This window comes from Mytilus trossulus, chromosome 3, assembly GCF_036588685.1.
Source record: "Mytilus trossulus isolate FHL-02 chromosome 3, PNRI_Mtr1.1.1.hap1, whole genome shotgun sequence".
Classification (NCBI taxonomy): Eukaryota; Metazoa; Mollusca; class Bivalvia; order Mytilida; family Mytilidae; genus Mytilus; species Mytilus trossulus.
This window is the reverse complement of record NC_086375.1, coordinates 90,700,938-90,726,846: the sequence shown is the minus strand read 5'-3', so window position 1 is coordinate 90,726,846 and position 25,909 is coordinate 90,700,938. Positions and strand designations below refer to the sequence as shown.

General features: G+C 33.1%; 1 protein-coding gene across 1 annotated transcript; it reads left to right on the top strand.

Moving 5' to 3' along the window:
- Positions 1-11,233: 11,233 nt before the first annotated feature.
- On the top strand, positions 11,234-21,357 carry LOC134712814 (zinc finger protein 423-like). The gene is made up of 2 exons (XM_063574722.1): positions 11,234-11,776; positions 18,047-21,357. Exon 2 carries the CDS (start codon positions 18,049-18,051, stop codon positions 20,677-20,679), a length of 2,631 nt encoding a protein of 876 aa, XP_063430792.1. The 5' UTR covers positions 11,234-11,776; positions 18,047-18,048; the 3' UTR covers positions 20,680-21,357.
- Positions 21,358-25,909: the final 4,552 nt, after the last annotated feature.

Below are 25,909 nucleotides of genomic sequence, written 5' to 3'. Positions count from 1 at the left end.
AGACACCATAGAAAGTGTCCCTGTTGACCTTTTCTTTACTTATATCGAGGAATCATATCAGCAGGTGATGTTATAACTAAAGAAAGAATCAAAAGAGACACTTTCTATGGTGTCTATAGGAAGGGGTCATATCAGCAGGTGATGTTATACGTAAAGAAAGGATCAATTGAGACACTTTCTATGGTGTCTATAGGAAGGGGTCATATCAGCAGGTGATGTTATAAGTAAAGAAAGGATCAAAAGGGACACTTTCTATGGTGTCTTTAGGAAGGGGTCATATCAGCAGGTGATGTTATAAGTTAAGAAAGGATCAATAGAGACACTTTCTATGCTGTCTATAGGAAGGGGTCATATCAGCAGGTGATATAATAGGTAAAGAAAGGATAAATAGAGACACTTTCTATGGTGTCTATAGGAAGGGGTCATATCAGCAGATGATGTTATAAGTAAAGAAAGGGTCAATAGAGACACTTTCTATGGTGTCTATACGAAAGTGTCATATCAGCAGGTGATTTTATAAGTAAAGAAAGGATCAATAAAGACACTTTCTATGGTTTCTTTAGGAAGGGGTCACATCAGCAGGTGATGTTATAAGTAAAGAAAGGATCAATAGAGACACTTTCTATGGTGTCTATACGAAGGTGTCATATCAGCAGGTGATTTTATAAGTAAAGAAAGGATCAATAGAGACACTTTCTATGGTGTCTATATCGAGGGGTCATATCAGCAGGTGATGTCATAAGTTAACAAAGGATCAATAGAGACACTTTTTATAATGTCTATAGGAAGGGGTCATATCAGCAGGTGATGTTATAAGTAAAGAAGGCATCAATAGAGACACTTTCTATGATGTTTATAGGAAGGGGTCATATCAGCAGATGATGTTATAAGTAAAGAAAGTATCAACAGGGACACTTTCTATGATGTCTATAGGAAGGTGTCATATCAGCAAGTGATGTTATAAGTAAGGAAACTTTAAGGATCAATAGAGACACTTTCTATGGTGTCTAAAGGAAGGGGTCATATCAGCAGGTGATGTTATAAGTAAAGAAAGGATCAATAGAGACACTTTCTATGCTGTTTAAATCGAGGGGTCATATCACCATTGATGTTATAAGTAAAGAAAAGATCAATAGAGACACTTTCTATGGTGTCTTTAGGAAGGTGTCATATCAGCAGGTGATGTTATAAGTAAAGAAAGAATCAATAGAGACATTTTCTATGATGTCTATAGGAAGGGGTCATATCAGCAGGTGATGTTATAAGTAAAGAAAGGATCAATAGAGACACTTTCTATGGTGTCTATACGAAGGTGTCATATCAGCAGGTGATTTTATAAGTAAGAAAAGGATCAATAGAGACACTTTCTATGGTGTCTATATCGAGGGGGTCATATCAGCAGGTGATGTCATAAGTAAACAAAGGATCAATAGAGACACTGTCTATAATGTCTATAGGAAGGGGTCATATTAGCAGGTGATGTTACAAGTAAAGAAAGGTTCAATAGAGACACTTTCTATGATGTCTATAGAAAGGGGTCATATCAGCAGGTGATGTTTTAAGTGAAGAAAAGTTCAATAGAGACACTGTCTAAGATGTCTTTAAGAAGGTGACTTACCAGCAGGTGATGTTATAAGTACAGAAAGGGCCAAAAGAGACACTTTCTAAGATGTCTATAAGAAGGGGTCATATCAGCAGGTGATGTTATAAGCAAAGAAAGGATCAATAGAGACACTTTCTATGGTGTCTATAGGAAGGGGTCATATCAGCAGGTGATGTTATAAGTAAAGAAAGGATCAATTGAGACACTTTCTATGGTGTGTATAGGAAGGGGTCATATCAGCAGGTGATGTTATAAGTAAAGAAAGGATCAATTGAGACACTTTCCATGGTGTCTATAGGAAGGGGTCATATCAGCAGGTGATGTTATAAGTAAAGAAAGGATCAAAAGGGACACTTTATATGGTGTCTTTAGGAAGGGGTCATATCAGCAGGTGATGTTATAAGTTAAGAAAGGATCAATAGAGACTCTTTCTATGCTGTCTATAGGAAGGGGTCATATCAGCAGGTGATATAATAGGTAAAGAAAGGATAAATAGAGACACTTTCTATGGTGTCTATAGGAAGGGGTCATATCAGCAGATGATGTTATAAGTAAAGAAAGGGTCAATAGAGACACTTTCTATGGTGTCTATACGAAAGTGTCATATCAGCAGGTGATTTTATAAGTAAAGAAAGGATCAATAAAGACACTTTCTATGGTTTCTTTAGGAAGGGGTCACATCAGCAGGTGATGTTATAAGTAAAGAAAGGATCAATAGAGACACTTTCTATGGTGTCTATACGAAGGTGTCATATCATCAGGTGATTTTATAAGTAAAGAAAGGATCAATAGAGACACTTTCTATGGTGTCTATATCGAGGGGTCATATCAGCAGGTGATGTCATAAGTTAACAAAGGATCAATAGAGACACTTTTTATAATGTCTATAGGAAAGGGTCATATCAGCAGGTGATGTTATAAGTAAAGAAGGCATCAATAGAGACACTTTCTATGATGTTTATAGGAAGGGGTCATATCAGCAGATGATGTTATAAGTAAAGAAAGGATCAACAGGGACACTTTCTATGATGTCTATAGGAAGGTGTCATATCAGCAAGTGATGTTATAAGTAAAGAAAGGGTCAACAGGGACACTTTCTATGGTGTCTATAGGAAGGGGTCATATCAGCAGAAAATGTTATAAGTAAGGAAACTTTAAGGATGAATAGAGACACTTTCTATGGTGTCTAAAGGAAGGGGTCATATCAGCAGGTGATGTTATAAGTAAAGAAAGGATCAATAGAGACACTTTCTATGGTGTCTATACGAAGGTGTCATATCAGCAGGTGATTTTATAAGTAAGAAAAGGATCAATAGAGACACTTTCTATGGTGTCTATATCGAGGGGGTCATATCAGCAGGTGATGTCATAAGTAAACAAAGGATCAATAGAGACACTGTCTAAAATGTCTATAGGAAGGGGTCATATTAGCAGGTGATGTTACAAGTAAAGAAAGGTTCAATAGAGACACTTTCTATGATGTCTATAGAAAGGGGTCATATCAGCAGGTGATGTTTTAAGTGAAGAAAAGTTCAATAGAGACACTGTCTAAGATGTCGTTAAGAAGGTGACTTACCAGCAGGTGATGTTATAAGTACAGAAAGGGCCAAAAGAGACACTTTCTAAGATGTCTATAAGAAGGGGTCATATCAGCAGGTGATGTTATAAGCAAAGAAAGGATCAATAGAGACACTTTCTATGGTGTCTATATGAAGGGGTCATATCAGCAGGTGATGTTATAAGTAAACAAAGGACTAATAGAGACACTTTCTATGGTGTCTATAGGAAGGGGTCATATCAGCAGGTGATGTATTAAGTAAAGATAGAATCAATAGAGACACTTTCTATGCTGGTCATATCAGCAGGTGATGTTATAAGTAAAGAAAGGATCAATAGAGACACTTTATATGGTGTCTATAGGAAGGGGTCATATCAGCAGGTGATGTTATAAGTAAAGAAGGCATCAATAGAGACACTTTCTATGATATTTATAGAAAGGGGTCATATCAGCAGGTGATGTTATAAGTAAAGAAAGGAATAATTGAGACACTTTCTATGATATTTATAGAAAGGGGTCATATCAGCAGGTGATGTTATAAATAAAGAAAGGAATAATTGAGACACTTTCTATGGTGTCTATAGGAAGGTGTCATATCAGCAGGTGATGTTATAAGTAAAGAAAGGATTAATAGAGACATTTTCTATGGTGTCTATACGAAGGTGTCATATCAGCAGGTGATGTTATAAGTAAAGAAAGGATCAAAAGAAACACTTTCTATGGTGTCTATAGAAAAGGGTTTTATCAGCCGGGGATGTTTTAAGTAAAGAAAAGTTTAATAGAGACACTGAATAAGATGTCTATGAGAAGGTGTCATATCAGCAGGTGATGTTATAAGTACAGAAAGGTCAAATAGAGACACTTTCTAAGATGTCTATAGGAAGGGGTCATATCAGCAGGTGATGTTATAAGTAAAGAAAGGGTCAATAGAGACACTGTCTTTGGAGTCTTCACGAAGGTGCCATATGAAAAGATGATTTTATAAGTAAAGAAAGGGTCGACAGGGACACTTTCTATGGTGTCTATATGAAGGGGTCATATCAGCAGATGATATCATAAATAAAGAAAGGATCAATAGAGAAACTTTCAGAATTGTTTATAGGAAGAAGTCATTTCAGCCGATGAGGTTAGAAGTAAAGAAAGGGCCAAAAGAGACACTTTATATATATAGACGGCGTTTATGACGTCGGTATTTTCCCTCAGAAAACGTAAGCGTAACAAAAACACTGGACACTTAGTTTATCACATAATTCTTAACATTTACGTTCAGCATATTTCGTTTTTTTCGAACAAAATGTGCAGCAAATGCACATTTTGAAAATATAAATAAATATTTGCTACGAGCAGTATAATGGAAATAATTAGCGACGATGTCGTGGATATTTTTCAGATAACAGAGTTAAAACGCCATTTCTTTAGATTGTAACATCATAGCTGGACATTTAAAAAATTCAGGGGCCGTGTCAACGAAGCTGTCCTAGGACTAAGACATGTCTTAGGATGGTCTTAGGACACGTCTTAGTCCTAAGTCGGGTTAACGAAAGTCTCTTAAACTAAGATATGTCCTAAACTTGGTCCTAAAGTTAGGATATACAATAAGGTGTCTTAGGATAGTCCTAAAAGTTAAGATGTCCTAAAATGTAATAAAAACAACAAATATGGCATAAACTCAATACTAAAAATATTTATACAATATTAAATTATCATTAGATAAAATTAATAATAAAAAAATATTGTTTAATGTTTGTTAAAGATTTAATTGTATTATATTAAATTATTTCGTGCTGCCTTTTTTGAAGCTTAAACAATACTATCCTCATAAGCAATATATTTTGAATAATTCAAATATGGGAAAACGTTTACTTCTCTTTTAAAATACCTAATCCTGATTCGATACATGTAATGTAGTCAAGTGGACCTAAGGACAAAACTAGTTTATGTACTAAAATTGCAGCACGAATATCACAAAGTTTTGTGACCATTTACTTTTGTTTTCGTATTAAATTCATTTATATCTTTTATCATATTTAATAACGTATTTATTAGTATTCCGTAAAAACTTAAAATTTTATTTTGCGTTAATTGTTTTCTATATATTGTCTTTACATATAAAATACAATTCAATCTATGTCATACAAATCTTTACATATATTTTCAATTAAATAAATGCGTTAGGATGGTCCTAGGACCATCGTAGTTAGGACAGTCCTAGGACAGCTTTGTTTTACATCCTAAGACATGTCTCAGACACGTCCTAAGACCATCATAAATAATGTCCTAAGACCTATCTTAGGACATATCCTAGGATACTTTCATTGACACGGCCCCAGGTGTTCAGTCTGGACTATCAAATCATTCATATGTTGCAGATTTTAATATTATACCTCTGGTTTTTCACATTACGAATACCAAGTTATTTTGAAAATAAAAAGATAGCAATTACATATTGTTTCTTACCGATTCTTCCATTTTGATTATTAGTCCTTCCAAATTACTACTTCTTACACATAACGAAGATCATTCCAAGCACATCTACTATGGTCATTTTTGATTTTTTTTGCGGTAAATTTCATATAATGTCAGAGTCTGAATCTATACAATTCTATTATACGAAAATGTGGGATAAAATGTTTAATTTGTATAAGTTTTAGGTCAAAAACTCTATTTTTTGCTAAGTTAATGTTACAAGTTACACCGATTTTTTGCCGTTTTCTATATGTCCGTTTCTTGCTTTATAGATTAAATATTAATCTACCTTACTAGTAATGAGGATTCTTATGGCATGCATTCATCATTTTATAATGAAAAAAAATCTTCTTAAAAAAATATTAAAAATACATATAAATATTATATGCTTTAAGCTATTAAAAAGCGCATTTTACAGTTGCCGTCAACTTTGTGCACGCCGTCTCGTGGTTCATCTTTCACAAAAAATACCGAAAGAATTTAGAATAATTTTACAAAATATTCATCATGTCTTGTGCAGAAAATATTTAACCACATCTTCATCATGGTGTCATCTTTTATCCCAATTTAAAATTGTTACTTGGGAATAATGTTAAAGTGTAATGGCAACTTAAATTTAGCGGAATCCTTACCAATGGAAAAAGCTAGGAAAGCATGTTTTAAGATTAAGAAAACAACATGATTGGATAATCCTTGTAAACTTTTAGAAAAATTATTTGATTTATTAGTAAATCCGATATTGCTGTATTGTAGTCAGATTTGTGGTGTTTTTGATAATTCGGGAGACAATTCCATTTTGGAAAAAAATCCATATGAAATCATAAAAGAAATTCTAGGTGTTCATTGCGAAGCAATTAATGCTGTTTTATTGTAGAGCCGAACTTTGCACGCTACCGTTGTGGTAAAAAATCTCATTTTATTTATTAAGTTTTTTTAACATATGTTTAGGTCTGAAAACACACTTGTATCCAAATTTTTCTGGCAACTGAAAAAAAAAGAACCCGTGCACAAATAAATGCATTCTATTTTAAACAATCTAGGATTTTCAAACCTAGCTGGGGGGAAGTTGTCTATATTAAACAATGTTTAACAAGTATTTTAAACAACGATTTATTGATCAGTGCACACCTGATCAATCATCAAAAATGCACGATTCAGCCAAACTAAAACTTTATCAACAATTTCATAATTCAAGTCAGCGTTGGTCTTATGTTGTTGTTCTAAGTAATAAATTAGAAATGTCATCTCTGTGTAAAATAAGATTAAGTGCACACAATCTTGCTATTGAAAAGGGCGACATTTAGTTTTACCCATGCGCCGATGTACGAGTTTGTAATGTATGTAAATCGGGTGAGGTAGAAGATAAAAATAACTTTTTACTGAAATGTGAAAAAAAAGTAATTCGACTACAGAATAAACTTTAAAACTATTATATTAAATATACTTCCTACATGTTGTTGTGAAAATCAGCTTAATATCGTAAAAGCTGCATTAATAGTAATTCTTTAAAAGTCCTGAAAGTGACAAGTTCTTATCTACATAAATATCTGGTATATAGAAATGTGTATTTGGCTTCTTTTAAAACTATAACATATTGAATTATGTTGTTATAATTTACTGAAATATGTATGGGCCATTGCCAATTATTGTAATTGTGTTTGTTACAATAAAGTATTTGTATTTGTATTTGAATTTATTCTGATATAAAAGCAAAGTCCCGTAAGACCCCTTTTAATATTTTAAAGAATGATTATATTTGTGTTAAACCCCAAAAGTGACTCAGGAACTGCAGAAATATGATCACTTTTGTCTTTGAACCGACAGTAAAGTCCCTGAGAATGTTGGGCGTTCTTTGGATGAAGAAATACGCAGCCACGTCTAGTCAGAAAGGAGATTTTGCATCCTTTGTCTCGTGATGAGATAAAGTGCCAGGCTCTCTGTACGTTAATAGCCCTTGGAAGAAGTTCTCCTTGCCGGATATGGAGGTGGGCTGTGTCAAGGCTGAATTTCAATTTCTCTATCCAATATACCCTCATTTTCCAGTGTAATTTCACAATTAAGTATGTAATATTTAAATAGTTTACACGTGTAAAGTTCACTACATGCTAAACAGGTTCAATTTCAAATATAGATATATCAAAGCTGTATAATAATCATATTTGATGAGTTAAACTCCGCCATTATAGTGGTTGCTAGGCAACATAATAAACGAGCTAGACCCAAAATTCAATTATTTTCAAAAGGTCTATGGTATAGACTTACAACATAACAAGTTAAATGAAATTTGGGGGTGGGGCTAAAAATGGCCCTTATAGCCCCTAGTCCTTTGTCGACATTGATTTCGATTAAAGACCTTCCGGTTGTATTCATGATTATTGATTTGATATCAATATGAGCATGCATGAAATATTTGATGCTGAACGTAAAACAAACCACAATCAATTAATTTAATATTACTGTATCAGTGTAAATTAAATATACTTCTTCTGCTAGTGTTGTACAATACAATAATACAATAATAATCTCACCATCAATAATACAGTATACACAATTCACATTATAAAAGGAAACCTTAAAATTATTAATGCCATTCTAAAAGGAATTATGAGAGACGGATTAAAAAGGAACTAAAGTATTTACAAATTTCCAAAAAGCTATTATAAAACAAAAGTTAAATATTAAAACATATTTACATCAATTATAGGTATAAAAACCCGTCTTCTACGATCTAAAATAAGTTTACAGGTTTTGACACATTTTTGTATCACATTAATATTTTCACTCGCTTAAATAAATGAAAGTTTCAAGGAATTCGGCAATAGACTAAAATGTTCGTTTTCGTTAAAAGTTTAAAATCTTATACAGTTCGTCTCTAAGATCATCGTACAACAGACATACAGTCAATACATACTCCTCCGTTTCAATTATATCGTCACAAACAAAACAATTTTTAAGTTCTTTGATCTATTGGAAGACTCTCGTAGCGTCCTGTCTCCACCCGTATTAGGACAACACCACAGCGAAACTGAGAGTCAGTTTATGTTGAATAATTGAAGAAATGAGTCATTACTAATTAAAAAAGCAAATCTTGGAACACAAGAAAAGAAGATAAAGCAAATTAACACTAGTGATATCAAGGTTCCTCTATAAAAATATATGTGAATAAAATACATAATGATTGTATGTATTGATACAAATTATAAAATACATTTACACCATGATTACATTGAAAGTGTAAGGATAACCTACATTTATCATGATAATCATGTTCACTGTGAACGAAGTCAAATTTTAAAATGACTATCCTCCCCCTTTTTACATCTTGTAAATTACTCAAATCATCGTTTTGCATTCATTATAAAATCATGGATACAATTATATTAGTTGTGTGGCAAACTTCTTTTAATAAACAATAAAATTTTAAGAAAAAAATAACCTATTTCCTCCTTTTAGTTTAAATAATTTCATTTCACTTGTTGTTTTTTTTTATCGTTGCAAGATTAATACAAATCTTACAATTTATTGTTTCCCAAATCAATATTTTATGTACTATAAAAAAGACAAAACTTTTAAAAGTAAATTCAAATTTTACAAACCATTTAAATCATACTTTCCTGCAATCTTACATAACCAATGCTAGCTGTTATTTAACTTAATTAATAAAGTAACATGGCATTAATTTTTAATTTACAACCCGTTAGTGTACAAAGGGAAGCAACTTTAATTGTTCTACGTAGGGGTAAAATTGGCAGGTTAATGGTGCAAAATCAGCAGGTGCCATATCAGCAGATGAGTGATCTAGACCCGTCTCCTATTGTTTCAGAAAAAAGGTTTGGTAACATTAAAACGTTTAATCCCGCTGCAAATAGTTGCACCCGTCCTAAGTCAGGAATCTGATGTACAGTAGTTGTCGTTTGTTAATGTAATTTGTACGTGTTTCTCGTTTCTTGTTTTTTTTTATATAGACCAAACCATTGGTTTTACCGTTTGAATGGTTTTACACTAGTAATGTTGGGGCCCTTTATAGCTTGTTGTTTGGTGTGAGCGAAGGCTCCGTGTTGAAGGCCGTACATTGACCTATAATTGTTTACTTTTATAAATTGTTATTTGGGTGGATAGTTGTCGCATTGGCACGCACATCACATCTTCCTATATCTTTAATCAATAGTACACATGACACAACATAGAACACTGAAGAATAAGCAACACGAACCCCACCAAAAACTAGGGTTTAAAATTATCTGTAGTTTTTGGCTTCTAGATTTTCCATAAAATTTGTCTGTTTCATGTCACCTGGGACTTATATTCAATCATCAAATTTAATTGCAACCGGAGCATTTGTGAGAGGCAAGTAAGCATTTAAAATCGGTCGTCGATTGAAAGAGAGAATAATTCCACCGAATAGTGAGATATTTCAGAAGTTCTCGAGTCAAAGTCTGTTTTAGTCTTACAAAGTTTTATCAACGACATCACAATAAAAAGTAGGATCAAAGTACTAAATATTGTTAAATTTTCACTAGTAACATATCTGTACAAATTATTTTGAATCTGAAGTTAAAATTTCCTCAGGCAAAGTCTTCCTTAGATGAATTGGTATTCCTTTTAGTCCCCGTTCGGTCACTTTATTCTCGCGTACTTGTGTAATTTTGAAAATTCTTATTATACCGGTTTACTATATCAGACTTGATAACTTATAGGTACGTTTTTCTCTATTCTTTATTATTCAGGTATTTTTTCTCCATTATTCGTTTTCTTTCGGCGATTTTCTAAAATGTGTTCTCTTAATTTGCTTAATTTAACCGATTCTATATATTTCAGCATCCTATTATTCTTCATCTTTTATCTCTTGTTAACGATTGTTTTCCTGTTCATATTCTGCTTTTTATTCTAGTTTACATATTCTAGCTTTGGTGAACCTAAATCTAGAAAAGAGCATCGGACACCAAATTTATTAAGTGGTATATTATTTTACAGACGCAGCTAACAAATGTATTTGAAAGTAATCAAAAGTCTTGAGCTATCTAAAAACCCGTAAAAGAAATTTTTGTGTTAATGCAATGTTACTTTCATTAAAGGCTTAAGCACATTCTAGTAAACGTACATATAGTGAAACGTTCACGACAAAGGGAAGTTTTTTCAACAAAGAATGCCATGAGCTCATAATTTGGAATTAGAAAATGCTCATATGACAACTTATTAAAAAAAAACAACGTACGAACAAACAAATACGCTATTTATCAACCTAACGAACTCAATACAGGTAAGACTTCCCTCTAAACCAGTTTAAACAGAATAAGCATATATATTCAATCATTCACGATATAAAAAAAAGGGGGGGGGGGGGGGTTCACAAAGAAGTCTTGCTGAAAGCATCTTAGAATATGAACAAACATAAGCTTCTCTAAGGGTACGATTTAAGAATGGATAGTTTTGTTAATTGCAGACTGAGATCACTATCATTTTTATTTTACTGCAATTATAATACAAACTTCAAACTTTGAAGGCCTGATAATCATATGTTCATACGTGTAATTCCCTTGGGGTCTTCTACTGAACAGTTCAATACAAAAAGTATTTAATATCAATTGACGTTTCTATTACATTATAAAGTGCGTTTCAACATGTTATATAAGTTCTAACAGTTTATACGAGAAAATTCATAAAATCCCAACTGTTTCATCATCTGTGCATAAAAAATCGATGAAAAAGCTGAAAAAGCTTGTTCAATTTGACAAAAACTCATAAACAGTATTAAGAAACTTTATAAGTACATCTTTAAGCAGCAAGCTGACGACTGATTTTTTGCCAATATCCTCAATATCTTATTCAAGACACTCTTTTGTGGAGTAGAATAATCGATTTGCTAGCTTATACAAAGCAATATTAGCTGATTCTAAGTAAGACTATAAGCCATCCATCAATATCATTTTATTCACAAGCAGACGACTAGGTTTCCGCGTGTTGCCTTGGGGCCAATCAACCGACTGTGCGCAGTACAACAGCATGATTTGATATAATGCCAAGCTAATACTTGTACACTCTCAGTCTACTTAGCTAGTGAGAACGATATAGGTGAATAAAGTGAGAACAGAGCAAACACTATTAACGAAAAAGTCGGTCAGCAGAGTTCACTACTAGATCCATCAACGGTAAGATACTTATAACATTATTTTAGAACTTTACATACTTTTTGTTTTGTTTTCAGATACTTTAAAAAGATTTGTTTTATATAGTAAACAATAAAGTTCTGATGTAGTTCAGATAGGTAAAGTTGTAAAGTACATTAAAGTCTGCTCACTAATTCATGTGTTGTACAAAGTATTTATTAAGGTCGATGTATTACAATATTTTTTATATAGATCAATGTGCTTCGAGGACGTTATGTATATTTAAGCTATTTGTTATTCATTTCTGAAGAATTTTGAGCTACTTTGTCTTTATTATTGACTAAACATTATATGGGATAAGACATATATATTCAGAATGATACTTTAGATAAAAAGTTTACAGCGTGCACTGATAAAGTAATATGATCTGGCGCGTAAAAGCATATGGTACGTCTGCTGTAAAGTTGATTATAAGCAGACATATCTCTATACGTCACGACCTCGCTTTTGAATTTGTGAGTGTGTAAGCTGCTTAAGTTTTATTTTTGGCAAAGAGGCCGTTTCATATTGATTCGACAAAGGTCATTAATAACTTTAATACGAAGTTGTCAACAAGTAATGCGTTTACAAATACAAGTAAATGCAATTGTTATGTTATAATGTTTCTAGAGGTCTTAAGTGTACGTCTTGAAAAATTATATTAATTGCAGCATTATATGCGATTTCTATATGCAAATATAAGCGACAAAAAGTCAAACATTTACAAAAGCAAAAGTTTATTGCAGAAATATGTCATCTTGACTTTTATGTTGTCGAATAGAAATGGATTATTTACGGGCTATTACTCATTGTTCATTAACTTAAGAAGCCGATCTGTTTTCTTTTGTGTATAAACTACATTGATTTATAAATATGTTCATCTATAGGTGTATTGTTATTGTGTTATTAAAGATATTTGGTAACACTTACAAACGTTCACTAGGACCCTCGCTAGAACCAGACACAAAAAAAAACATAAGAGAAGAACTACGCATAAGTCATGAAGGTTTTAGGTTAACATCTTAAAACATTTTTAATAAAGATTTTTGTGAAAAGAGCCCCAATGCTTATATTTGAGTGTTGCTTTTATTTATATTTCGTTTAACGAAAACATTTTCTCTATGATTTGTATTACTAAATCGGCTGCTTCAATTGATTTATTTATTCGAGTATACTTGATATTGTCCGTTAATACAAGCTATTTTAATTCGCCTGGCGATTTTCATAGACAACCAGTTCTGAAAAATTAAACTAGTTTTTTTGCAAACTTGAAATTTCCCGAAGCGAGATCAATATACAACCAATACCGTTTAAAAAATTGGCTTAGATAACGTAGTACTAAAGTAATGTAAAAAAAGAACATTTGACCACGGGGTGTTTATAAATTATCATTTTTATGACATAACAAAATAACTTCCGACATTATGATTTATTTCATTTATTTTACGACAAGTTGTCATTTAATACTGTTCCTGATATTTCAATCAAATTACATACACCTATATAACTAGTGATTAATAAATAAGCTTTAAGCTATGTCAACCGATTATTACTATTATTTTGAATAATTTTTGGAGTTGCCTTAATATTAAGAGTTATAACAACACTTTAATTTTCTCAGTCATAAGCCAGTTTTTACGAAAAGCCAGTTATTCTTATGTATGGACATATAGTCAAAGTGAAATTAATCGTATTACACCCAAAGTAAATAAATATCTTATAATGTTATGCACCGAAAGATATATTTAACAAAATATTTCCTAACAAGCCGAACACTGGTACCCCAACTCACATTGATGGATTCCTGTGGCGTGCGTGGAGAACGAAACGTCCCTTTGATTGGAAATTATAAAATAAAATAAAAAATAGTGAAAAATCGTCCATTTTGCTCGTTCCGCTGGGCGAATTATATAACGTTTTCGCCGATAACGACCCAGTTCCTGGTTACAATTAACAATTGTTACTACTTCAAATGAAAATAGCACTAAACCATCCTATAAACAAGACCCGAAAGGTTCGTAATCTGAATTGAAATGAGAGGACAAAATCATCCTTCTATAAGTATACTACGTAATTGATTTTAAAAAAAAAGCATATAACTAAAGCACTTAAATTGTGTCAAAAACATAAAAGGTAAACTGACTCGTAAGTGAAAAAACAGAACTGCCAAAAAAATGACAGTAAATCTATAGACTATTTTTTTCGAAGAAGGGACCGAATATGCAATTGTGATTTTAAGTCGTTTAATAGGTATTCTATTCCTATTGTTAATTAAAATTTTAGATTTTTTAATATTCTTTTCAATATATTGTTTAAACGGGTTTTTTTTTGTCATTATATGCTCGAACTTATGATTTATGTTTGATTTAGTTTTGACATCATGTCAGTTGGTTTTGTTTCATATGTTTCAATTGAATTATGTCTCCCTATAAATTAATAATAAGTCTTAAGTGTCTCTTTTGATGTTATATATCTAAATCGTTTGTCAACCGTCAGTAAAAAAAGAAGCTTTATTAGAATTATTTTTTTCTTCAAATAGTTAAGTTTGATACAACATGTACAACGCAAAGAGAAAAAAAAATTAGATAAAAACTCAGTTATGAATACAATGTAATATTAACTAAGAAAACAATTGGTTGTTCATGTGTTTGGTTTTTTTTTAAATTTGATATCTCGTAAAACAACATAGAGCTAAAACTCTTGAAAAAAATTAATTCAGAACTTTTTTCTTTGGGGCTTTTTTCGAACTCAATAATGTCTATCTAAATACATATTATATTAGTAGATCAAACACACTTTGTCATTTCGGGCCTTTTATAGCTGACTATGGGGTATGGGCTTTGCTCATTGTTGAAGGCCGTACGGTGACCTATAGTTATTTATTTCTGTGTTATTTGGTCTCTTGTGGAGAGTTGTCTCATTGACAATCATACCACATCTTCTTTTTTATAAACAGCCGGACTGAACAAATTTTATAATATAGTTATTCCATGTAGTATCATCTATACTTTTCACATTTTCAAGTTTTGGACAGTTCAAACATTTTCATGTTTTTGTTTTCTTTAGCAAGAGCTCACATTTGAAAAAACGTGACTTTTTGACAATTATGACATATAAGTGTTTCTTTTACGAAACCTGAACGAAGTGGCAAGTAGCCCCACTTAAAGAGCTTGTCTATATTAAGACCTATTGAATAAGTACATTTAAAACGAAGTACATGTAGACGTATGCACATGTAGAACTTTCTGTCTTAAACACTATCCATTATCATAAATACTCATACAAGTAGGGTTAATGAATTTGTTTTTGTTATCATAACTTTGATACTGGTCTGCTGAACATGGGATATAGATATACATAAAACTATAACTAAAGTACGACATATTTGTCAAGAGTCATCAGGTACATTCACTTGAGACCAATGTTTTGAAACGTTATTTGATTTGAAGAAAGGTGTCGTTAAAGAATTTTGAGATCGAATCTTACAAATAAAGAGAATAAGCAACCAAAAGCGGGGTTATATAAAAATATGTATTTTGGGTTTGCTTTATGTTGAAGCCAACAGGGCGATGACAGAGTCGTTGCAACTTTGTTTCTTCTTAGCAATATCGAGCTGATTTTTTTTCCAAATTCAACTTAATAGTCACGTAGGACTATATAAAAAGTGTTTATACGCAGAATCTATGACATTGTACAGATCTAGGAGGAAAGCTGGCTGAAAAAATTCTAAAATTCTAAAATTCTAAAATTCTAAAATTCTAAAATTCTTAAATTCTAAAAGAGAATCAAAAGAACTCGCTTAAAAGTACACTTGTAATAACAAAACCAAAACATTTTGTCATAGCCACACATATCTGGACACAAAACCTTTAGAGCTACAGGAAACAATGAGCATCTTACTTGAAATAGGGAATTTAGATATCGATTCATTTGATGACTTTTGGACTGAAATCACGAGATCTTCAGCTAAAGACCCCCATATTCGTTTACTAGAAGTACAACCAATTGGATGGTTTGTTAATTTGTTGTCGTCCTGAACATGCATGCCGCAAGTTTGCGCCTGTCCCAAGTCAGGAGCCTCTGGCCTTTGTTAGTCTTGTATTTAATTTAATTTTGGTTTCTTGTGTATAATGCGGAGTTTAGTATGACGTCCGAACATAGTATACATATTTTTTAAGGGGCCGGCCGAAGGACGCCTCTGGGTGCGGGAGTTTCCCGCTACACTAAAGACCCATAGGTGTCCTTAGGCTGTTGTCTGCTCTATGGTCGGTTTGTTGTCAACACATTCCCCATTTCCATTCTCAATTTTAAGATTTGCCAATGGATGCGAAGCAAATAACAACATTCAATCAAACCATTAATAATGTGTTAGTTCACATTCAGATATGTCAATAATGTGCTAGTTCACATTCAGATACGTCAATAATGTGCTAGTTCACATTCAGATATGTCAATAATGTGCTAGTTCACATTCAGATATGTCAATAATGTGCTAGTTCACATTCAGATATGTCAATAATGTGCTAGTTCACATTCAGATATGTCAATAATGTGCTAGTTCACATTCAGATATGTCAATAATGTGCTTGTTCACATTCAGATATGTCAATAATGTGTTAGTTCACATTCAGATATGTCAATAATGTGCTAGTTCACATTCAGATATGTCAATAATGTGTTAGTTCACATTCAGATATGTCAATAATGTGCTAGTTCACATTCAGATATGTCAATAATGTGTTAGTTCACATTCAGATATGTCAATAATGTGCTAGTTCACATTCAGATATGTCAATAATGTGTTAGTTCACATTCAGATATGTCAATAATGTGCTAGTTCACATTCAGATATGTCAATAATGTGCTAGTTCACATTCAGATATGTCAATAATGTGCTAGTTCACATTCAGATATGTCAATAATGTGCTAGTTCACATTCAGATATGTCAATAATGTGCTAGTTCACATTCAGATATGTCAATAATGTGCTAGTTCACATTCAGATATGTCAATAATGTGCTAGTTCATATATGAGTAACAATTCGCATTAAGATATGTCACTCTTAGTTGACCGTTTTTTGTCAGTACTCCTAAATGCCACATGTTAAACGGAGAAGCCGCAAATACAAACTAATTAGTTAATATTAATTCCTTTTGGGTTGACCAAGCCGGTAAACGGAACCACGATCTACCAAACTGGAGGCCTCCACCGCAAGGACCATTTTCTCAAATGACTTTAATATTTGTAGAGTTTAAGCATTCGGCTTTTAAATAAGTTTTGACACCAAGCAAGTAACGTGTATATATCTGAGTTAACATATTATTCGTAGTAAGTTGTATGTTTAAGGTTTTTTTGTCCCTACCCAAGAAAGAGTATAGTGAATTTTGATAGTACAATACTACCAAAACAGTTAAAAACAGACAATGATTTTTTGAATATTATAGACCAGTCATTTTAAACATATATACCATTTATATATAGAAATCGTCAGTACTAGAAAGGTTGCATTTGATGGACAATTGGGATTTTGTAACTCCAATTAATTTATATTTGCAGGGGTTTTCTCTATCAGATTTTGAATAATAATAACTCACTTTTTTTAATTAATACTAGTACAACAACTGTTACTGTATTCAAAAACATGTTTAATAGGAACATCATATGTTGCATTTCATACGATTATTCTAATGATTTAGTATCGAATTTTTAGATCGAGCTGATACAGTGGGAAAGCTATATTTTCTGTAAATTTTTCATATGTTTAGGATCGAAACAGCAAAGGGTTTCATAGTCCTTAAATCAGGGAAAAAGTTATACCATATGGTATAATACCCACGGACTCCCCTTATTTTTTTAGATCCGCCACTGAGCAGGTGGTGGTGGTGGTGGTAGCTTTTTCGTATAAAGCTTTCCATTTTACCCGATAGAAGATACTTATAAATATCTGGTATACAGATGCCTAATGATTTAAGGTTGTCCGTTATTCTTGACCTTGTTTCATGGTCCAACCTTACGCATACATACAACATAATTTCTTTCTAGTTGTCATGTCGTCCTGAACATGCATGAAATATTTGCCACTGGACGTTAATAAGCAACCATTTATCAATCCTAGTTATCATGAGTAACTCAACTGTATTTGACAAATACTAGCATTGCAATGTGTACATCTCCAGGTTCAAAGTGACAAAACACGTGTCCACTATCATTTTATTTGACAGAATTCACCGTATTTGATCTAACCTGGTCTCATTTTACATTTTTCTTTTTAGAAATGGACGAGAACTACCCGGAGACTATTAATGGAGTGTGTATTAAAGTAGAACCTCACAGTCCGGCAGTCATGTCAAAAGATACCAAATTCGATGAAAGTTTCTCCCGCCAAAAGTCAGCTTTCGAAAATGGAACAAGCGAATATTCAACATCAGGTCACAATGAAAAAGTTGCTATAGATATGCATGATTTAAATGGACGACAAACACCCTCATACAGTCATTCATCGTCTGAATTTTCGGGATCTGGTTTTGGTTTTGGTCAGTCAAATTGTTTTGATAATCTGAGAAAACCTTCATCGCCAGCATTCTCAGATGAACTAAAAGGTGGAATGTCTTCATTGGATTCTAATTATAACACCTCCACACCCTCGATAAAGGAAAACATGTCACCGCGCGTTCCACTCTCATATCATATGGCAAAAGGGGCGCCACCATCAATGCTAGGTGATAGTATATATAGCTACGCCTCTTTTAATGAAAACAATTACTCTAAAATCAATATGATGTTAAAAACTCCAACAAATGGGAACGATTTCGATGAACCAGATTCTAAACTTAATCTGACGTATCCAGGAACAGCTAGACCGATTGGCAAAAAAGCACATCTTCCAAAACGTTACAAATGTGCAATGTGCGCCTATAAAACTAGATATAAATCTGATTTGAACCGTCATGTCCGGAAGCACGCAGTTGCAGGATATAATTGCGACATATGTAATATGCCATTTAAAACAGTTGGAAATGTAGAATTTCATAAAAGAAGAGAACATGCTGATACATATGTTGCTACAAAACAGGAGAAAAAACCAAAATTTAACTGTAAACTGTGTACTTTTGGAACCATGCAAAGTTCGGAACTCACTCGTCATGTTCGAAAACATTACGTTGCAAAGTTCACATGCACTTTATGTAATCGTCCTTTCATGTCGTCAGGTAGTCTTGTACACCACGAAAGATCTTATCATAATATGAATAACAAAGACAACCCTCAGAATGGCGAAAACGGCGACCCGGCTGCTGAACATAATGGCGATCACACGGAACCGATTATAGAAAGTGATGACGAGAATTACCAGACCAGTACAAACAAGGAACAAAGTCAAACAGCTGATAGTCACAATAAGCCAATGAATAATGAATATGAACAATCAAATGGAAACACCAATGGTTTGTCCAAAACTAATGCAGCGGTAGCAACAAACGGCAATACATTCCACAATGGCGATGATTTAGAAAGTAAAGACGATGAGATGGTGAACGGATTACAGAACAAACCGTTAACAAATGGGTTTGATGATGAATCTAAAGGTGATGATGGTATTGCCAAACACAAATGTCAGTTCTGTAACAAATCTTTCGGCCGGAAACTTGTATTGGACTATCACTTGAAAAACATTCATAAGATGAAAATAAGGGAAGACGACAGTGCTTTCTTAGAATATGATGACGACTATGACTTAGCATTAGATATGTCTATCCAGGAACTTGAAAACAATGAATCTTCTACACAAGAGGCAAAAGTTCCTAGACATGTTGAACGGGAAGATTACAAGCACATGCGTCATCAGTGCCCATTCTGTGCATATGCAACCAACTATAAAAGTACATATGACCGTCACGTAAAGAAACATGACTTAGAGTGTCATATTTGTCACGTTTGTAGAATGCCGTTTATTACATATGGACACATGCAGCGTCATATCCGTGACAATCATCCAGACTATCATCTTAGTATGATAAATCAGTCAAATTCCGAAAAAGGCATTTCACCAGGAAAAGATGATATGAATGGCAATGGAAAGCCGCCTCTTAAAATGGCCTTTAAGCGAGATAACGATAGACCCTTTCAATCCGGTGTAGCTAATTATCAGGCCGTAGCATTAAATGGTCACGCAGACGCAAATAAAAGTTTTTGTCCCGTAGTTCCTTCGAAACGAAAGAAACATCCACCAATCCAACGTCCAATGGAACCGGGTGTAACGATGGAGCCGCCAACAACTGGAAGATTTGCAAAATTAGTTTCAGATTTCGACGATTTCGCTTCCCGTCCGTTTGCATGTGCTTTATGCTTCTTTAGGACACGTAGTGTTGATGAGTTGACCAAACACACACAAAATCATTTGACAGGATGTAACCCGCAGCCAGTTCCAGACACAGCGCGGTTTAACATGGCGTTTGTGCAACAGTTTCAGAACAAACAGGCACCAAAAATAGAACGACCTGAACCTATTCGTCCGACAATACAGCACAATGTACAAGGTTTCAGAAAACCCAATCACAAGTTACAAGATGTAATATCTAAACTTTGGAATGAACCTAAACCAGCTGTCAAAATGGAGGAAGAACCTGAGGAGGAAGAAGACAGTTCCCATAATATCTCAGATTCTATCGTTCCAACTTTCTCTGTCCACTATCGTAAAGACAAAACTAACCTCACAAGACCATACTTATGTCTGTTGTGTCGTAAAAGATTTAGATTATTGACAATTTTGAAACAGCATTTCCGACAAACCCACAGTGAATCACAAATAAACACAAAATCTTATACATGTAGTATCTGTGGCGAGGTGTTTAATAGTCCTGTGCTGTTGCAAGAGCATCATGATTTTACGCATAAAATGCAATCATAGAAAATAACTTATTGATTCTGTCTGTCATATTGAATAATGGTTAATTTACATGCTAAAATACACTTAATTATTTGTACATGTGACTAAATGGTGCATACAGTGCTCATATTACAAACACTTAAACTTGTGTCGGAAAAGTCGAAGTTACTACAGGGTAGATCGTTTCCCGAAAGCATAAAAAATGGTTACTTAAACGTAACTTTTTAGAAACAATTCCTCTAGTATTCAGTGTATACATGTACAGAACCGTCTCACTGTGATTGTAAATACTGTACATTCATTGTACAATGTATATGTGACAAAGCTTGTTTCTTATCACTGTGATTGTATATACTGTACATTCATTCATTATATATGGGACAAAGCTTGTTTCGTATGGTGCTTTCTTCACATCTCGTGTGTAGATTCAATAGTAAAGGACTTGTAAACTAACTATTTAAATCACTTCATTTTGAATGTGTAATGTGGTAAAAGTGTACAGTATACATACATTTTAAACTTTCTGTACAAATGTTGAATATTTTAGTGTTGAACTTTATATATAAAAGTTGATATTTTTTGTTATTCCGTCGGATGCATTTGTTTATAAACATAGCCAGTATTACATGTCTACAAAATATATTCCACTGTATATATGTTCGTTTATAAAAATTAAAACTTGTTAATATTTATCTTTTATTTGAAATCAATTATTTGTGTCCATCTAATTCACCGAAGATCCTACGAAACCATCCAGTAGTACTATTATCTAGTTATCTATCCTAATGGTCTAATGGTCACCATGTATATGAACTACATGCGATGTGACTTAACCACCAGTGAGACAGCATTCCAAAATAAAGATAAGCACATCACCTTCGACAAAAGAACATGTGTCTGCACCGGTATAAAATGCTCTGCGTCACTCTGGGTTTAGACATACTCCTTGAATTTCAAATAGATAAATATAAATACCCTGCAAACTATACACCCCAGTAGTTCCACACAGAGTACACAGGCACTTGTATACTTTAATAGGAGTTTTTTTTTAGATTCAAGTGCCGTTGGCGGCGTACACGGGCAAACAGATATGTGACTCCTACTCTTGAAGTACAAATAAACCATTGATTTGGCACTAGAATTCTACTAGACCTGAACAAAAAAAATTAAAATAATAAAAAAACTTGCGACTAAGATCGGTCTGAAGTCGTCTTCTTCTAAATACAGATAAAGGAACCTGTAATTCAGTGGTTGTCGTTTGTTTATGTGTTACATATTTGTTTTTCGTTCATTTTTTTACATAAATAAGGCCGTTAGTTTTCTCGTTTGAATTATTTTACATCGTATTATCGGTGCCTTTTATAGCTGACTATGCGGTATGGGCTTTGCTCATTGTTGAAGGCCGTACGGTGACATATAGTTGTGAATTTGGTGTTTTGTGGATAGTTGTCTCATTGGCAATCATACCACATCTTCTCCTTTATATTGGCATTAGTAGAGCATAAACTGCATACCCTCAGAGTTCTTAAAAAGTAACCCAAGCTTTGTGTTGGGTTGACCGTTCTTACTGCTAAATAGGTTGTAATAGATGATTGTCCAATGATTATCATGGCCATGTCTTTCTTTTGTCTTGGAAACACCCCATACTTTCATCGCAAACTTTTCGCATTCTGTCATCTTATAGGGTTAGATAATTTAAATGTTCTGGAATAGACATCTACTGATCGCTATCTTGTGCAGTTTGAATCGAAGGCGAACTAGTGAATTGTAACTTGAGTAACACGACGGATGTCCTCAGTGGACCAGCAATCTGTAAACCGTAGGGCCATTTGAGTTTACATCCGTTTTTTGTGGGGTTCTTGTTGCTATAACTTCAGTTTTTTGTGTAATGCTATAAGCGTATCCCTATTTATCACTGTTATCTGTTCGTCAGTTTTCTATGTAATACCAATAGATAACAAAAGCTTTTCTCTTTTTGTCACGTGTCTGTCAGAAAGGATTCATCTGACCTTGACCTGATTTTGATAGTTAATTAGTTTCTTCATTTTACCTGATTTTTTCTCAGACACTATACGAAATATATCAAAAGTCAGGGGCGGATCCAGTCATTTACAAAAGGGGGTTCCAACGCAGGATAAAAGGGAATTTCCAACCAAATGTCTCGACTCCCAATTCAAATGCATTTATCGTCCAAAAAAATAGAGTTCCAACCCCTAGATTTCCACCCGACAGAGTTCGTCTGACCTTTTTGTTATTTGTTACCTCAAATTTTGTTATTTGTTTACTATCCATATTCATCATACTGAAAAATACTAGTATTTATTAATAATTTAAAGTTTTGTGAGAAACTGCAAAAAGTGATACAAATCATTTTTAAAGGTCAATAACTCCTAAACGGGATAAACTGGCAAGTTTGGTAAAATTGAATTTTCGTATGTTTGACTATGTTATCCATTTTTACAATTTGAGGTTTCTTTCTATCTATCATGGTTTCTGTTAAAAACAAAACAAAACATGTTTAAGTTCATCTTCCAAGGACAATGTTTCTTACAAGGGTTAAACTGACAATTTCGGCCATGTTGACTTATTTGTAGGTATTGTATAATATTTATTTTTGCTGTTTGGGGTTTTAACCAATGAAAATTTAAAATTTGGTAACAATCATCTTGCCTGAACAATAACTTCTTTGACTGTCCCTCTGGTATCTTTCGCTCCTCTTTTCTATTAGGAATCAACTGATATTTTCGGTTAAGTGACTTATTTGTAGGTTTTACTTTGCCTAATATTTTTGTTGATTGAAGTTATTGTTTTTGAAAAAAAGTAACAAATTTGGAAATAAATCCTGACGGACAATCACTTCTGTAAGGGATCAATTGACAATTTGTACATATGCCTTTTTGTAGTTTGCTGAAATTTTTTGCTGTTTGACTCTCTATCTATGTGAGGGAAAAACTAAACAATGTTATAGCAGAAATCTTCTTTCAGGTGCAAAAATTACTATAAAGAATCGACTGAAAATTCTGTTGTTTTTCTTTGTAGTTCTTGTTTTAGTTTTGCTATTTGAAGTTTCTATTTATCATGGTTTCTGAACGAAACTTTAAAATTTGGTAATATGCAGTCATCTTTCAAGGGCAATAACTCCTTTTTAATAAAGAATCAACTGACAATTTCGTTCAAGTTAACTTATTTGCAGGTCTTACAATTACAATTATTAATAGTTTTGCTGTTTGAAGTTTCTTTCTGTCTATCATATTTTCTCGGAAAACTAATATAAATGGTTAAAATCTTCTTCCAAGGGCAATCACTCCAATAAAGTTGATATGATATTCAAGTGCTTGTAATTACTATCATGATTTCCCTGATAAAGGTTTGCTACTAACAAAGAAACCAATAAACTAAATGTTCCAAATTAAACTTATTCCTATGTAAATTTAACATACACCACCACAAGATGGTTGATCATTATCAATTTAAGAAAAATCTGTTTCACAATGATAACTGAAATGTTCCAATTGTCATAACTACAATACTGTTCCCTTTCCCCACCAATGTGACCTAATATAATGAATAAGACTTATCACCAAGTTAGTACTTACATGAGCAACACAAATGTTCCTTATGTGGAGCAGGTTCTACCAATACCCTCCCAGAGCACTTGAGATCACACCCAGTGTGTGTTGATCAGTCTTTAGTTGTCTATGTTGTGTTTTGTGTACTATTATTGGTTTGTCTTCTTTAGTCATGACATTGTCAGTTTATTTACAACTTATAAGTTTGAATTTCCCTTCAGTAACTCTTGTCTCTCTTCTATCATATATAGTTTCGGGGGTAAATATTAATTGGAGGGCAACTCCTATAATGGATCAATTGACAATATCTGTCAAGTTGACTTATTTATAGGTCTTACTTAGCTGAACATTGTGTCTGAAGTTTCTCTCTATCTATTATAGTTTCTGTAAAATATTAAAACACATTGGTAAAAATCATCTTTCAGAGGTAATAACTCCTATAAGGGATCAATTAGCAATTTCAGTAATGTTGATTTTTTTTGTAAAGGAGTAGGTCCGGTAAGAGCCCGTTTTGGCCCCAAAATATAGCAATTTTACAAAATTGTTAAAATGTAAACTTTAATTTATTTATTGAATAGTAGAATGGTTCTGCTACTTAAATATTGGCTGTTTTTGACAATACAATGCACATATATTGAGTACTGGCACCATTAGGTTATGCTAAATTACTGAAATCTTCACAATTCCAGCATTTTAGTTAAATTTTAGACGGTTTCCGTGTAAAACGAAATTGGCCGCATTCGTGTTCATCCAAAATATTGAAATGGAAGTTGTATTTGATGATAATACATAACATATATAAAGATTGAGGATGAACACGGATGCGGCCACTTTCATTTTTAACAAAAACCATCTGAAAAGTGACATTTTTCGCAAATTTGGTAGATTTTTCATATTTAAGCTTGAATCGGATCGTTTTTAATGACTGAATGAGTTCAAATCTTTCACAAAAAATAATTGAATCAAATGAAATAGACACTTAAGTGTTTAAAAAGTGGTCAAAATCTTTCGTCAGATTAAACTGAAATTTGAGGCAAAAATCGGTCCTTACCGGACCTACTCCTTTGGCTTTGCTGAAATTGTTTGTGGTTTGAAATTTCTGTATTTCTGTTTTTTTTTGTCTGACTGATCAGTTTTGCTCTTACTGATTTTTTCTTATAAATTTAAGACAAAAAATTTAGCCATGGTGGCCATGTTAGTAACTAACTGGAACAAAAACGTAATTTTAACACTAAACATCATTAGGATCATTCACCCCAAATTTAGTTAATTCAGTAGTTCAATTTTGGAAAAGGTTTGAAGAGGGATTACGAAGGCTTAAATGATTGGATTTTAACACAAAGTATAACCCTAGGATTGTCTAAAAAATAAAGGCATGATAAAAGACATCAGGGGTGGATCGAGTTATATAAAAAAAGGAGGGGGTAGTTTCTTACCCAGGATAAAAGGGGGGGGTTCCAACTACATGTCCCCATTCAAATGTATTGATCGTCCAAAAAAAGGGGGGGGGGGGGGGTGGTTCGAACCCCCATCCACCACTGGACATCATTTGGCCCAATTGTAAAATTATTAAAGACTTTCAAAACTTTTTTAATTTTATTTATAATGAACAGAATAAATTAGTCCAGACACTTTAGTGCAGAAAGGTAAGTTTGGTATCACAGAAATATCTAAATTACTAC